A 17,482-nucleotide genomic window follows, 5' to 3' on the forward strand; every position below is an offset into this window, starting at 1 on the left:
CAAGTCAGGTTTCACTCCGGGAGAGTCACACGTCAGGAGTCACTCCGGGAGCATCACACAACAGGAGTCAGTCCTGGAGTGTCACACGTCAGGAGTCACTGCGGGAGAGTCACACGTCAGGAGTCAGTACGTGAGGGTCACACGTCAGGAGTCACTCCGGGAGAGTCACACGACAGGAGTGACTCCAGGAGCGTCACACGTCAGGAGTCACTGCGGGTGCGTCACACGTCAGGAGTCACTCCGGGAGAGTCACATGTCAGGAGTCACTCCGGGAGCGTCACACGTCAGGAGTCACTCCGGGAGCGTCACACGACAGGAGTCACTCCGGGAGAGTCACACGTCAGGAGTCACTCCGGGAGAGTCACACGTCAGGAGTCATTCCGGGAGCGTCACACGTCATGATTCACTCCTGGAGATTGACACGTCAGGAGACACTCCGGGAGCGTCACACATCAGGAGTCACTCCGGGAGAGTCACACGTCAGGAGTCACTCAGTGTGCGTCACACGTCAGGAGTCACTCCGGGTGAGTCACATGTCAGGATTCACTCCGGGAGCGTCACACGTCCGGAGTCACTCCGGGAGAGTCACACGTCAGGATTCACTCCGGGAGAGTCATACCTCAGGATTCACTCCGGGAGTGTCACACGTCAGGAGTCACTCCGGGAGAGTCACACGTCAGGAGTCACTCTGGGAGAGTCACACGTCAGGAGTCACTCCGGGAGCGTCACACGTCAGCAGTAACTCCGGGAGCTTCACGCGTCAGGATTCACTCCGGGAGAGTCACACGTCAGGAGTCACTCCGGGAGTGTCACACGTCAGGAGTCAGTCCGGGAGAATCACACGTCAGGAGTCACTCCGCAGAGTCACACGTCAGGAGTCACTCAGTGTGCGTCACACGTCAGGAGTCACTCCGGGAGAGTCACATGTCAGGATTCACTCCGGGAGCGTCACACGTCAGGAGTCACTCCGGGAGAGTCACACGTCAGGATTCACTCCGGGAGAGTCATGCCTCAGGATTCACTCCGGGAGTGTCACACGTCAGGAGTCACTCCGGGAGAGTCACACGTCAGGAGTCACTCTGGGAGAGTCACACGTCAGGAGTCACTCCGGGAGCGTCACACGTCAGCAGTAACTCCGGGAGCTTCACGCGTCAGGATTCACTCCGGGAGAGTCACACGTCTGGAGTCACTCCGGGAGCGTCACACGTCAGGAGTCAGTCCGGGAGAATCACACGTCAGGAGTCACTCAGGGTGCGTCACACGTCAGGAGTCACTCTGGGAGAGTCACACGACAGGAGACACTCCGGGAGCGTCACACGTCAGGAGTCACTCCGGGAGAGTCACACGTCTGGAGTCACAACGGAAGAGTAACACGTCAGGATTCACTCCGGGAGAGTCACACGTCAGGATTCACTCCGGGAGAGTCACACGTCAGGAGTCACTCCGGGAGAGTCATACGTCAGGATTCACTCTGGGAGAGTCACACGTCAGGAGTCACTCCGGGAGCGTCACACGTCAGCAGTAACTCCGGGAGCTTCACGCGTCAGGATTCACTCCGGGAGAGTCACACGTCAGGAGTCAGTCCGGGAGGGTCACACGTCAGGAGTCAGTCCGGGAGAGTCACACGACAGGAGTCACTCCGGTAGCGTCACACGTCAGGAGACTCTGCGGGAGCGTCACACGTCAAGAGTCACTCCGGGAGGGTCACACGTCAGGAGTCACTCAGTGTGCGTCACACGTCAGGAGTCACTCTGGGAGAGTCACACGTCCGGAGTCACTCTGGGAGCGTCACACGTCAGGAGTGACTCCGGGAGAGTCACACGTCAGGATTCACTCCGGGAGAGTCACACTTCAGGAGTCACTCCGGGAGAGTCATACCTCAGGATTCACTCCGGGAGAGTCACACGTCAGGAGTCACTCCGGGAGCGTCACACGTCAGGATTCACTCCGGGAGAGTCACACGTCAGGAGTCACTCCGGGAGCTTCACACGTCAGGAGTCACTCCAGGAGCGTCACACGTCAGGAGTCAGTCCGGGAGGGTCACACGTCAGGAGTCACTCCGGGAGAGTCACACGACAGGAGTCACTCCGGGAGCGTCACACGTCAGGAGTCACTCCGGGAGAGTCACACGTCAGGAGTCACTCCATGAGCGTCACAAGTCAGGAGTCTCACAGGGAGAGTCACACGTCAGGAGGCTCTCCGGGAGCGTCACACGTCATGATTCACTCCGGGAGATTGACACGTCAGGAGACACTCCGGGAGCGTCACACGTCAGGAGTCACTCCGGGAGAGTCACACGTCAGGAGTCACTCAGTGTGCGTCACAGGTCAGTAGTCACTCTGGGAGAGTCACACGTCCGGAGTCACTCCGGGAGCGTCACACGTCAGGAGTCACTCCGGGAGAGTCACACCTCAGGATTCACTCCGGGAGAGTCACACGTCAGGAGTCACTCCGGGAGAGTCACACGTCAGGAGTCACTCTGGGAGCGTCATACGTCAGGAGTCACTCCAGGAGATTCACACGTCAGGATTCACTCCGGGAGACTCACACATCAGGATTCACTCCGGGAGAGTCACACGTCAGGAGTCACTCCGGGAGCGTCACACGTCAGGAGTCAGTCCGGGAGGGTCACACGTCAGGAGTCACTCCGGGAGAGTCACACGACAGGAGTCACTCCGTGAGCGTCACACGTCAGGAGTCAGTCCGGGAGCGTCACACGTCAGGAGTCACTCCGGGAGAGTCACACGTCAGGAGTCACTCCGGGAGCGTCACACGTCAGCAGTAACTCCGGGAGCTTCACGCGTCAGGATTCACTCCGGGAGAGTCACACGACAGGAGTCACTCCGGGAGAGTCACACGTCAGGAGACTCTCCGGGAGCGTCACACGTCAGGAGTCACTCCGGTAGCGTCACACGTCAGGAGACTCTCCGGGAGCGTCACACGTCAGCAGTAACTCCGGGAGCTTCACGCGTCAGGATTCACTCCGGGAGAGTCACACGACAGGAGTCACTCCGGGAGAGTCACACGTCAGGAGACTCTCCGGGAGCGTCACACGTCAGGAGTCACTCCGGGAGAGTCACACGTCAGGAGTCGCTCCGTGAGAGTCAGATGTGAGGAGTCACTCCGGGAGCGTCACACGTCAGGAGTCACTCCGGGAGAGTCACACGTCAGGAGTCACTCCATGAGCGTCACAAGTCAGGAGTCTCACAGGGAGAGTCACACGTCAGGAGTCACTCCGGGAGAGTCACACGTCAGGAGTCACTCCATGAGCGTCACAAGTCAGGAGTCTCACAGGGAGAGTCACACGTCAGGAGGCTCTCCGGGAGCGTCACACGTCATGATTCACTCCGGGAGATTGACATGTCAGGAGACACTCCGGGTGCGTCACACGTCAGGAGTCACTCCGGGAGAGTCACAAGTCAGTAGTCACTCAGTGTGCGTCACACGTCAGGAGTCACTCTGGGAGAGTCACACGTCCGGAGTCACTGCGGGAGCGTCACACGTCAGGAGTGACTCCGGGAGAGTCACACGTCAGGAGTCACTCCGGGAGCGTCACACGTCAGGATTCACTCCGGGAGAGTCACACGTCAGGATTCACTCCGGGAGAGTCACACGTCAGGAGTCACTCCGGGAGAGTCACACGTCAGCAGTAACTCCGGTAGCATCAGACGTCAGGAGTCACTCCGGGAGAGTTACACGTCAGGAGTCACTCCGGGAGAGTCACACATCAGGAGTCACTCCGGGAGCGTCACACGTCATGATTCACTCCGGGAGCGTCACACGTCAGGATTCACTCCGTGAGAGTCACACATCAGGAGTCACTCCGGGAGCGTCACACATCAGGAGTCACTACGGGAGCGTCACACGTCAGGAGTCACTCCCGGAGAGTCGCACGTCAGGAGTCACTCCGGGAGCGTCGCAGGTCAGGAGTCACTCCGGGAGCGTCACACGTCAGGAGTCTCTCCGGGAGCGTCACACGTCAGGAGTCACACCGGGAGCGTCACACATCAGGAGTCACTCCGGGAGCGTCACACTTCAGGAGTCACTCCGGGAGCGTCACACTTCAGGAGTCACTCCACCAGCATCACACGTCAGGAATCACTCTGGGAGTTTCGAGTTTTCAGGGGTCACTCGCTCACTAACACACAGACAAATACAAACTCGCCAATACATAATCAAACACACACACACTCCCAACCACAAAATTAGACACACGCACAGTCAATTAAAAATAAATAGCCTCACACACAATCACTAACACACAATCAGACACACGCACACTCACTAACGCACAGACACACGCACACTCGCTCACACACAATCAGACACATGCACACTCACTAACACACAATCAAGTACACGCAAACTCACTAACTCACAATCAGACTCATGCACACTCACTAACGCACAGAAACATACACACTCACTAACAAACAATCAGAAACACGCACACTCACTAACGTACAGACACACGCACACTCACTAACACACAATCAGACACACGGACACTCACTAACGCACAGACACATGCACACTCGCTAACACACAATCAGACACACGCACACTCACTAACGCACACACACACGCACACTCACTAACGCACAGACACACGCATACTCACTAACGAACAGACACACGTACACTCACTAACGCACACACACACGCACACTCACTAAGACACAATCAGACACACGCACACTCACTAACTCACAGACACACGCACACTCACTAACGCACAGACACACGCACTTTCACTAACACACAGACACACGCACACTTGCGTACGCACAGACACACGCACACTCACTAATGCACAGACACATGCACACTCGCTAACACACAATCAGACACACGCACACTCACTAACACACAATCAGGCACACACACTCACTAACACATAGACACACACACACTCACTAACGCACAATCAGACACACGCACACTCACTAACGCACAGACACACGCACACTCACTAACGCACAGACACGCGCACACTCACTAGCACACAATCAGACACACGCACACTCACTAACACACAGACACACGCACACTTGCTAACGCACAGACACACGCACACTCACTAACGCACAGACACAAGCACACTCACTAACCCACAGACACACGCACACTCACTAATGCACAGACACACGCACACTCACTTACACACAGACACACGCACACTCACTAACGCACAGACACACGCACCCTCACTAACGCACAGACACATGCACACTCACTTACACACAGACACACGCACACTCACTAACGCACAGACACACGCACACTCACTAACACACAATCAGACACACACACACTCACAAACGCACAGACACACGCACACTCACTAACGCTCAGACACACGCACACTCACTAACACACAATCAGACACACACACACTCACTAACGCACAGACACAGGCATACTCACTAACACACAGACACACGCATACTCACTCACACACAATCAGACACATGCTCACTCACTAACGCACAGACACACGCATACTCACTAACGCACAGACACATGCACACTCACTAACACACAGACACACCCACACTCACTAACACACAATCAGACACACGCACACTCACTAATGCACAGACACACGCACACTCACTAACACACAATCAGACACATGGACACTCACTAACGCACAGACACATGCACACTCGCTAACACACAATCAGACACATGCACACTCACTAACGCACAGACACACGCACACTCACTAACACACAATCAGACACATGCACACTCACTAACGCACAGACACACGCACACTCACTAACGCACAGACTCACGCACACTCACTAACACACAATCAGACACACGCACACTCACTAATGCACAGACACACGCACACTTACTAACACACAGACACATGCACACTCACTAACACACAATCAGACACACGCACACTCACTAATGTACAGACACACGCACACTCACTAACGCACAGACACACGCACACTCACTAACACACAGACACACCCACACTCACTAACGCACAGACAAACTCACACTCACTAATGCACAGACACACACACACTCACTGACACACAATCAGAAACACACACACTCACTGAGACACAATCAGACACATGCACACTCACTCACACACAATCAGACACACGCACACTCACTAACACACAATCAGACACACGCACACTCACTAACACACAATAAGACACACGCACACTCACTCACACACAGACACACGCACACTCACTCACACATAGACACACGCAGACTCACTCACACATAGACACACGCATACTCGCTAACACACAATCAGACACACGCACACTCAATCAGACACACGCTCACTTGCAAACACACAATAAGACGCACGCACACTCACTCACACACAGACACACGCACACTCACTAACACACAATCAGACACACGCACACTCACTCACACACAGACACACGCACACTCACTCACACACAATCAGACACACGCACACTCACTCACACACAGACACACGCACACTCACTCACACATAGACACACGCATACTCGCTAACACACAATCAGACACACGCACACTCACTAACACACAGACACACGCACACTCACTAACACACAATAAGACACACGCACACTCACTCACGCACAGACACACGCACACTCACTCATGCACAGACACACGCACACTCACTAACGCACAATCAGACACACGCACACTCACTAACACACAGACACACGCACACTCACTCACACACAATCAGACGCACACACACTCACTCACACACAGACACACACACACTCACTCAGACACAGACACACGCACACTCACTAACGCACAGGCACACGCACACTCACTAACACACAATCAGACACACGCACACTCACTAATGCACAGACACACGCACACACACTAACACACAATCAGACATACGGACACTCACTAACGCACAGACACATGCACACTCGCTAACACACAATCAGACACACGCACACACACTAACGCACAGACACACGCACACTCACTCACACACAGACACACGCACACTCACTAACGCACAGACACACGCATACTCACTAACGAACAGACACACGTACACTCACTAACGCACACACACACGCACACTCACTAAGACACAATCAGACACACGCACACTCACTAACTCACAGACACACGCACACTCACTAACGCACAGACACACGCACTTTCACTAACACACAGACACACGCACACTTGCGTACGCACAGACACACGCACACTCACTAATGCACAGACACATGCACACTCGCTAACACACAATCAGACACACGCACACTCACTAACACACAATCAGGCACACACACTCACTAACACATAGACACACACACACTCACTAACGCACAATCAGACACACGCACACTCACTAACGCACAGACACACGCACACTCACTAACGCACAGACACGCGCACACTCACTAGCACACAATCAGACACACGCACACTCACTAACACACAGACACACGCACACTTGCTAACGCACAGACACACGCACACTCACTAACGCACAGACACAAGCACACTCACTAACCCACAGACACACGCACACTCACTAATGCACAGACACACGCACACTCACTTACACACAGACACACGCACACTCACTAACGCACAGACACACGCACCCTCACTAACGCACAGACACATGCACACTCACTTACACACAGACACACGCACACTCACTAACGCACAGACACACGCACACTCACTAACACACAATCAGACACACACACACTCACAAACGCACAGACACACGCACACTCACTAACGCTCAGACACACGCACACTCACTAACACACAATCAGACACACACACACTCACTAACGCACAGACACAGGCATACTCACTAACACACAGACACACGCATACTCACTCACACACAATCAGACACATGCTCACTCACTAACGCACAGACACACGCATACTCACTAACGCACAGACACATGCACACTCACTAACACACAGACACACCCACACTCACTAACACACAATCAGACACACGCACACTCACTAATGCACAGACACACGCACACTCACTAACACACAATCAGACACATGGACACTCACTAACGCACAGACACATGCACACTCGCTAACACACAATCAGACACATGCACACTCACTAACGCACAGACACACGCACACTCACTAACACACAATCAGACACATGCACACTCACTAACGCACAGACACACGCACACTCACTAACGCACAGACTCACGCACACTCACTAACACACAATCAGACACACGCACACTCACTAATGCACAGACACACGCACACTTACTAACACACAGACACATGCACACTCACTAACACACAATCAGACACACGCACACTCACTAATGTACAGACACACGCACACTCACTAACGCACAGACACACGCACACTCACTAACACACAGACACACCCACACTCACTAACGCACAGACAAACTCACACTCACTAATGCACAGACACACACACACTCACTGACACACAATCAGACACACACACACTCACTGACACACAATCAGACACATGCACACTCACTCACCCACAATCAGACACACGCACACTCACTAACACACAATCAGACACACGCACATTCACTAACACACAATAAGACACACGCACACTCACTAACGCACAGACACACGCACACTCACTCACACACAGACACACGCACACTCACTCACACATAGACACACGCATACTCGCTAACACACAATCAGACACACGCACACTCAATCAGACACACGCTCACTTGCAAACACACAATAAGACGCACGCACACTCACTCACACACAGACACACGCACACTCACTAACACACAATCAGACACACGCACACTCACTCACACACAGACACACGCACACTCACTCACACACAATCAGACACACGCACACTCACTCACACACAGACACACGCACACTCACTCACACATAGACACACGCATACTCGCTAACACACAATCAGACACACGCACACTCACTAACACACAGACACACGCACACTCACTAACACACAATAAGACGCACGCACACTCACTCACGCACAGACACACGCACACTCACTCATGCACAGACACACGCACACTCACTAACGCACAATCAGACACACGCACACTCACTAACACACAGACACACGCACACTCACTCACACACAATCAGACGCACACACACTCACTCACACACAGACACACACACACTCACTCAGACACAGACACACGCACACTCACTAACGCACAGGCACACGCACACTCACTAACACACAATCAGACACACGCACACTCACTAATGCACAGACACACGCACACACACTAACACACAATCAGACATACGGACACTCACTAACGCACAGACACATGCACACTCGCTAACACACAATCAGACACACGCACACACACTAACGCACAGACACACGCACACTCACTCACACACAGACACACGCACACTCACTAACACACAATCAGACACACGCACACTCACTAATGCACAGACACACGCACACTTACTGACACACAGACACATGCACACTCACTAACACACAATCAGACACACACACACTCACTAATGCACAGACACATGCACACTCACTAACGCACAGACACATGCACACTCACTAACACACAGACACACGCACACTCACTAACGCACAGACACACGCACACTCACTAATGCACAGACACACACACACTCACTGACACACAATCAGACACACACACACTCACTGACACACAATCAGACACATGCACACTCACTCACCCACAATCAGACACACGCACACTCACTAGCACACAATCAGACACACGCACACTCACTAACACACAATCAGACACATGCACACTTGCTAACACACAATAAGACACACGCACACTCACTAACGCACAGACACACGCACACTCAATCACACACAGACACACGCACACTCACTCACACATAGACACACGCATACTCACTAACACACAATCAGACACACGCACACTTACTAACACACAATCAGACACACGCTCAGTTGCTAACACACAATAAAACACACGCACACTCACTCACGCACAGACACACGCACACCCACTCACGCACAGACATACGCACACTCACTAATGCACAATCAGACTCACGCACACTCACTCACACACAGACACACATACACTCACTCAGACACAGACACACGCACACTCACTAACGCACAGACTCACGCACGCTCACTCACACACAATCAGACACACGCACACTCACTCACACACAATCAGACACACGCACACTCACTAACGCACAATCAGACACACACACACTCACTCACACACAGTCAGATGCACACACACTCACTCACCCACAATCAGACACACACACACACTCACTCACACACAAACAGACACGCACACTCACTAACGCACAGACACACACACACACACACTAACGCACAGACACACGCACACTCACTCACGCACAGACACGCGAAAACTCACACACAGACACAAGCACACTCACTCACACACTGACACACGCACACTCACTAACGCACAGACCCACGCACACTCACCCTCACACAATCAGAGACACACACACTCACTCACACACAGACACACACACAGTCACTCACACACAGACAAACGCACACTCACTAACGCACAGACACACGCACACTCACTCACACACTATCAGGCACACGCACACTCACTCACACACAATCAGACACACACACACTTGCTAACACACAATCAGACACATGCACACTCACTAACACACAATCAGACACACACACACTCACTAACACATAGACACACACACACTCACTCACGCACAGACACATGCACACTCACTCACACACAATCAGACACACACACACTCACTCACACACAGTCAGACACACGCACACTCACTCACACACAATCAGACACACGCACACTCACTCACTCACGGTCAGACACATGCACACTCACTCACACACAATCAGACACACACACACTCACTCACACACGGACACACGCACACTCACTCACACACAATCAGACACACACACCCTCACTCACGCACAGACACACACACACTCACTCACACAGAGACACACACACACTCACTCACACACAATCAGACACACATACACTCACACACACAGACACACACAAACTCACTCACACACAGACACACACACACTCACTCACACACAATCAGACACACGCACACTCAATCATACACAGTCAGACACACGCACACTCGCTAACAATCAGACACATGCACACTCACTCACACACAATCAGACTCACACACACTCACTCACACACAGACACACGCACACTCACTCACACACAATTAGACACATGCACACTCACTCACACACAATCAGACACACACACACTCACTCACACACAATCAGACACACACACTCACTCACGCACAGACACACGCACACTCACTCACACACAATCAGACACACGCACACTCACTCATACACAATCAGACACACACACACTCACTCACACACAATCAGACACATGCACACTCACTCACACACAATCAGACACACACACGCACTCACGCACAGACACACGCACACTCACTCACACACAATCAGACACACGCACACTCACTCTCACACAGTCAGCCACACACAAGCACTCACACACAATCAGACACACGCACACTCACTGACACACAATCAGACACACACACACTCACTCACACACAGACACACGCACACTCACTAACACACAATCAGACACACGCACACTCACTCACACACAGTCAGACACACACACACTCACTCACACACAATCAGACACACACACACTCACTCACACACAATCAGACACACGCACACTCACTCACACACAATCAGACACACACACACTCACTCACACACAATCAGACACACGCACACTCACTCACACACAATCAGACACACACACTCCCTCACGCACAGACACACGCACACTCACTCACACACAATCAGACACACGCACACTCACTCACGCACAATCAGACACACACACTCCCTCACGCACAGACACACGCACACTCACTCACACACAATCAGACACACGCACACTCACTCACACAGTCAGACACACACACACTCACTCACCCACAATCAGACACACACACACACTCACTAACACACAATCAGACACACACACACTCACTCACACACAGACACACGCACACTCACTCACACACAATCAGACACACGCACACTCACTCACACACAATCAGACACACGCACACTCACTCACACACAGACACATGCACACTCACTCACACACAGACACACGCACACTCACTCACACACAGACACACACACACTCACTCACACACAATCAGACACAGGCACACTCACTCACACACAGACACACGCACACTCACTCACACACAGACACACACACTCACTCACACACAATCAGACACACGCACACTCACTAACACACAATCAGACACACGCACACTCACTCACACACAGACACACGCACACTCACTCATACACAATCAGACACACGCACATTCACTCACACACAGTCAGACACACACACACTCACTCACACACAATCAGACACACGCACACTCACTCACACACAATCAGACACACACACACTCACTCACACACAGACACACACACACTCACTCACACAATCAGACACACGCACACTCACTCACACACAATTAGACACACGCACACTCACTCACACACAGACACACGCACATTCACGCACAATCAGACACACGCACACTCACTCACACACAATCAGACACACACACTCACTCACGCACAGACGCACGCACACTCACTCACACACAATCAGACACACGCACACTCACACACAATCAGACACACGCACACTCACTAACACACAATCAGACACACGCACACTCACTCACACACAGACACACGCACACTCACTCACACACAATCAGACACACGCACACTCACTCACACACAGTCAGACACACACACACTCACTCACACACAGTCAGACACACACACACACTCACTCACACACAATCAGACACACGCACACTCACTAACACACAATCAGACACACGCACACTCACTCACACACAGACACACGCACACTCACTCACACACAATCAGACACACGCACACTCACTCACACACAGACACACGCACACTCACTCACACACAATCACCCAGGCTCCCGAGTCTCTCACCATCACTCCAGCCCATGACGCCGTCTAGCTTTGCTTCGACTCCCTTCCACAGGCTTAGCTTCTTGGGGTATCCGGCGTCCATCTTCCTTCCTTGCTCATCGTACCTCCAGAAGTTGTCCCCCTTGAAGAAGTAGGTCCTGCCATTATGAGGCCACACAAAGGCAGCGTCAATGCTCTCAACAGGGAGGCCAAAGTCGCTGATGTACCGGGGGTAGCCGGGGTCCACGATGGTGTTTGAGAACACCCAGTACCGATTGCCTGAGGCGAGACAGAGAGAGAGAGAGAGGGGGAGAGAGAAAGAAAGACAGAGAAAGAGGGAGAGAGATGGGGATCGAAAGAGAGAGACAGGGAAAGAGAGGGAGAGAGACAGGGAGAGAGAGAGCAAGATAGAGAGAGAGGAAGAGAGAGGGAGAGAGAGAGAGAGGGAGAGAGAGAGAGAGGGAGGGAGAGAGGGAGAGAGAGAGAGGGAGAGAGTGAGAAAGAGAGGGAAAGAGAGAGGGAAAGAGAGGGAGGGAGAGAGGTAGATAGAGACAGAGGGAGGTAGATAGAGGGAGAGAGATAGGTAGATAGAGGGAGAGAGAGAGAGACAGAGAGAGAGGAGGAGAGAGGGAGAGAGAGGAAGAGAGAGAGAGACAGAGATAGAGAGAGGGAGAAAGAGGTAGAGAGAGGGAGAGAGAGAGAGAGGTAGATAGAGGGAGAGAGAGAGGGAGATAGAGGGAGAGAGCGAGGTAGATAGAGGGAGAGAGAGAGTGAGAAAGAGGGAGAGAGAGGGAGAGAGAGAGAGAGGTAGATAGAGGGAGAGAGAGATGGAGATAGAGAGAGAGAGAGACAGAGAGAGAGAGAGGGAGAAAGAGGGAGAGAGAGGGAGAGAGAGAGAGGTAGATAGAGGGAGAGAGAGAGAGGGAGAGAGAGGGAGAGACAGAGAGAGAGGGAGAGAGAGGGACAGAGAGGGAGAGACAGAGAGAAAGGGAGAGAGAGGGAGAGAGGGAGAGAGAGAGACAGAGAGAGAGGGAGAGAGAGGGAGAGAGGGAGAGGTAGATAGAGGGAGAGAGAGAGGGAGAGAAAGGGAGAGACAGAGAGAGAGGGAGATAGAGAGAGGGAGAGAGGGAGAGACAGAGAGAGAGGGAGAGAGAGGGAGAGAGGGAGAGACAGAGAGAGAGGGAGAGAGAGGGAGAGAGAGAGAGACAGAGAGAGAGGGAGAGAGCGAGAGACAGAGAGAGAGAGACAGAGAGAGGAGAGGGACAAACAATCAGTCATGAGCAGGTTTCAGGGTCGCCACTGAGGTTCATGGCCCACTTCTCCCACCTGAGCCCTGTTCAGCAGGGGACCAGCAAGACCCGCTGCGGTAGTGGACCCAGCTCTCACCCCAACCCTTGGCAGTCGAGGGGCCGTGAGGGAGTACGAGGGGACTTGAATTGTGCCTTGAGGCTGGGGCTCGAGCCTGGGGCCCTTCCTGGCTCTGTGTGTGTGTGTGTGCCGGTGGGGGGGGGGGAGACGGTACCAGACGGGGTGAGGGGTCAGGAGAGTGAGCACTAGGCCGAGAACAGGGCCTGGGGCCTTTCCTGGCCCTGTGTGCATGGTGGAGGAGTCAGGACCAGACAGGGTTAGGGGCCAGGAGAGTGAGCACTAGGCCGAGAACAGATCCTGGGGCCTTTCCTGGCTCTGTGCGTGCGGGTGTGTGTGTGTGTATGTATGGGGGAGTCGGTACCGGAACAACGGGGTGAGGGGTCAGGGTAAACCAGGCCGCAATCGCAGCCTGGGCATCTCCTGTGTGTGTGTGGGTGCGCTCTCCAGCAGCCCAGGTACCAGCCGAAAGCCTCACCAATGAAGAAGACAATCTTGTTGTCCGTCATTCTCTCGTAGACGGTGTCGATCTTCGTCAGGTCCTCTGGAAACCCCTGCCAGAAATTCCTGATCTGCGCAGCGTTTAGGGAGACCAGATTACCAGTATGCTGCATCCTCCAGAAATAATGGTCTGTGCAAGAAATACAGCCAAGAATCAGAGTAAGTCTCCCTCTACACCGTCCCCATCAAACACTCCCAGGACAGTTACAGCATGGGGTTAGATACAGAGTAAATCTCCCTCTACACCGTCCCCATCAAACACTCCCAGGACAGGTACAGCACGGGGTTAGATACAGAGTAAATCTCCCTCTACACTGTCCCCATCAAACACTCCCAGGACAGGTACAGAACGGGGTTGGATACAGAGTAAATCTCCCTCTACACTGTCCCCATCAAACACTTCCAGGACAGGTACAGCACGGGGTTAGATACAGAGTAAATCTCCCTCTACACTGTCCCCATCAAACACTTCCAGGACAGGTACAGCACGGGGTTAGATACAGAGTAAAGCTCTCTCTACACTGTCCCCATCAAACACTCCCAGGACAGGTACAGCACGGGGTTAGATACAGAGTAAAGCACCCTCCACACTGTCCCAATCAAACACTCCCAGGACAGGTACCTCATTCCGGACATGCCCTTTGACCCGTCAAGTGTTTGAAGGTGCCAGAGATGTGGAGAGTGGATCGGGTGGTTTAAAGCATTCCTACCTCGACTCCCCCCTCGCCCATCCCCTTTCGTAGACCGAACCATGCCCACTCCACAGCATGTTACCTTTAAAGAAGAATGCCTCCCCTCGGACATTGGCGACAGCATCGAAAATTGTGGTGCACCGATCGAGTAATTCAGGTCGCGGCCTAGAGGAGAGAGCGAAGGGATGGGCACGTGAGTCAATGGGCTTTGTCAGACATACCAGGTTCCCTTTAAGCCTCTCTGCATCAAATATACCCACCTCCTCCCAAAATCCCTCACCTACACTACTCTACCCAGCATAGCCAACCCCCAACAACTCCCCGTCTCCCTCAATCACCATTGTCGGCCCCGTCTCCCTCAATCCCCACCTACCCACCGTCTCCCCGTCTCCCTCAATCCCCACCTACCCACCGTCTCCCCGTCTCCCTCAATCCCCACCTACCCACCGTCTCCCCGTCTCCCTCAATCCCCACCTACCCACCGTCTCCCCGTCTCCCTCAATCCCAACCTACCCGCCTTCTCCCCGTCTCCCTCAATCCCCACTTACCCCCCATCTCACTCAATCCCCACCTACCCACCTTCTCCCCGTCTCCCTCATTCCCCACCTACCCACCTTCTCCCCGTCTCCCTCAATCCCCACCTACCCACCTTCTCCCCGTCTCCCTCAATCCCAACCTACCCCCCATCTCACTCAATCCCCACCTACCCAACTTCTCCCCGTCTCCCTCATTCCCCACCTACCCACCTTCTCCCCGTCTCCCTCAATCCCCACCTACCCACCTTCTCCCCATCTCCCTCAATCCCCACCTACACACCTTCTCCTCGTCTCCCTCAATCCCCACCTACACACCGTCTCCCATCTCCCTCAATCCTCACCAACTCACCTTCTCCCCATCTCCCTCAATCCCCACCTACCCACCTTCTCCCCGTCTCCCTCAATCCCCACCTACTCACCATCTCCCATCTCCCTCAATCCCCACCTACCCACCTTCTCCCCGTCGCCCTCAATCCCCACCTACACACCATCTCCCATCTCCCTCAATCCTCACCAACTCACCTTCTCCCCATCTCCCTCAATCCCCGACTACTCACCTTCTGCAAATCTCCCTCAATCCCCAACTACCCAACTTCTCCCCATCACCCTCAATCCCCACCAACTAACCTATTCCCTGTACCCCTCAATTCCCACCTACTACACCTTCTCCCCATAACCCTCAATCCCCATCTACCCACCTTCTCCCCGTCTCCCTAAATCCACACCCACTTTATCCCTGTCTCCCTCAATCCCCACCTACAAAACCTATCCCCGCAACACTTAATTCCCACCTCCCCAGCTTCTCCAAATCTCCCTCCATCCACACCTACCCAAATTCTCCCCGTCTCCCTCAATCCCCACCTACACAACTTCTCCCCGTCTACCTCAATACCTACCTACCTACCTTCACCACGATTCCCTCAATCTCCTCCTACCCACATTCTCCCCGAATCCCGCAATCCCCACCTACCCACCTTCTCCACGTCTCCCTCAATCTCCACCTACCGACCTTCATCCTGTCTCCCTCAATACCCACCTACCCAACGTCTCCCCATTTCCCTCAATCCGCACCTACACACCTTCTCCCCTTCTCCCTCAATCCCCACCTACACACCTTCTCCTCGTCTCCCTAAATCCCCACCTACCCACCTTCTCCCCATCTCCCTCAATCCCCACCTACCCACCTTCTCCCCAACTCCCTCAATCCCCACCTACAAACCTTCTTCGTCTCCCTCAATCCCTACCTACGCACCTTCT

The 17,482-nt window shown here is 53.4% G+C and overlaps 1 protein-coding gene across 1 annotated transcript in view; it reads right to left on the reverse strand.

Moving 5' to 3' along the window:
- The window catches only part of LOC121274935 (matrix metalloproteinase-17-like), a 117,211-nt gene extending 101,359 nt beyond the window's left edge, over positions 1-15,852 (reverse strand). Inside the window, exons 1-3 of the mRNA XM_041182308.1 lie at positions 15,772-15,852; positions 14,975-15,127; positions 13,153-13,410 (exon numbers count right to left, since the gene is read on the reverse strand). Coding sequence (XP_041038242.1) covers positions 13,153-13,410; positions 14,975-15,110 — 394 coding nt within the window. The 5' untranslated portion in view covers positions 15,111-15,127; positions 15,772-15,852. The remainder of the gene's footprint in view (positions 1-13,152; positions 13,411-14,974; positions 15,128-15,771) is intronic.
- Positions 15,853-17,482: the final 1,630 nt, after the last annotated feature.

The sequence above is a fragment of the Carcharodon carcharias genome (assembly GCF_017639515.1).
Source record: "Carcharodon carcharias isolate sCarCar2 chromosome 39 unlocalized genomic scaffold, sCarCar2.pri SUPER_39_unloc_12, whole genome shotgun sequence".
Taxonomy (NCBI): domain Eukaryota; kingdom Metazoa; phylum Chordata; class Chondrichthyes; order Lamniformes; family Lamnidae; genus Carcharodon; species Carcharodon carcharias.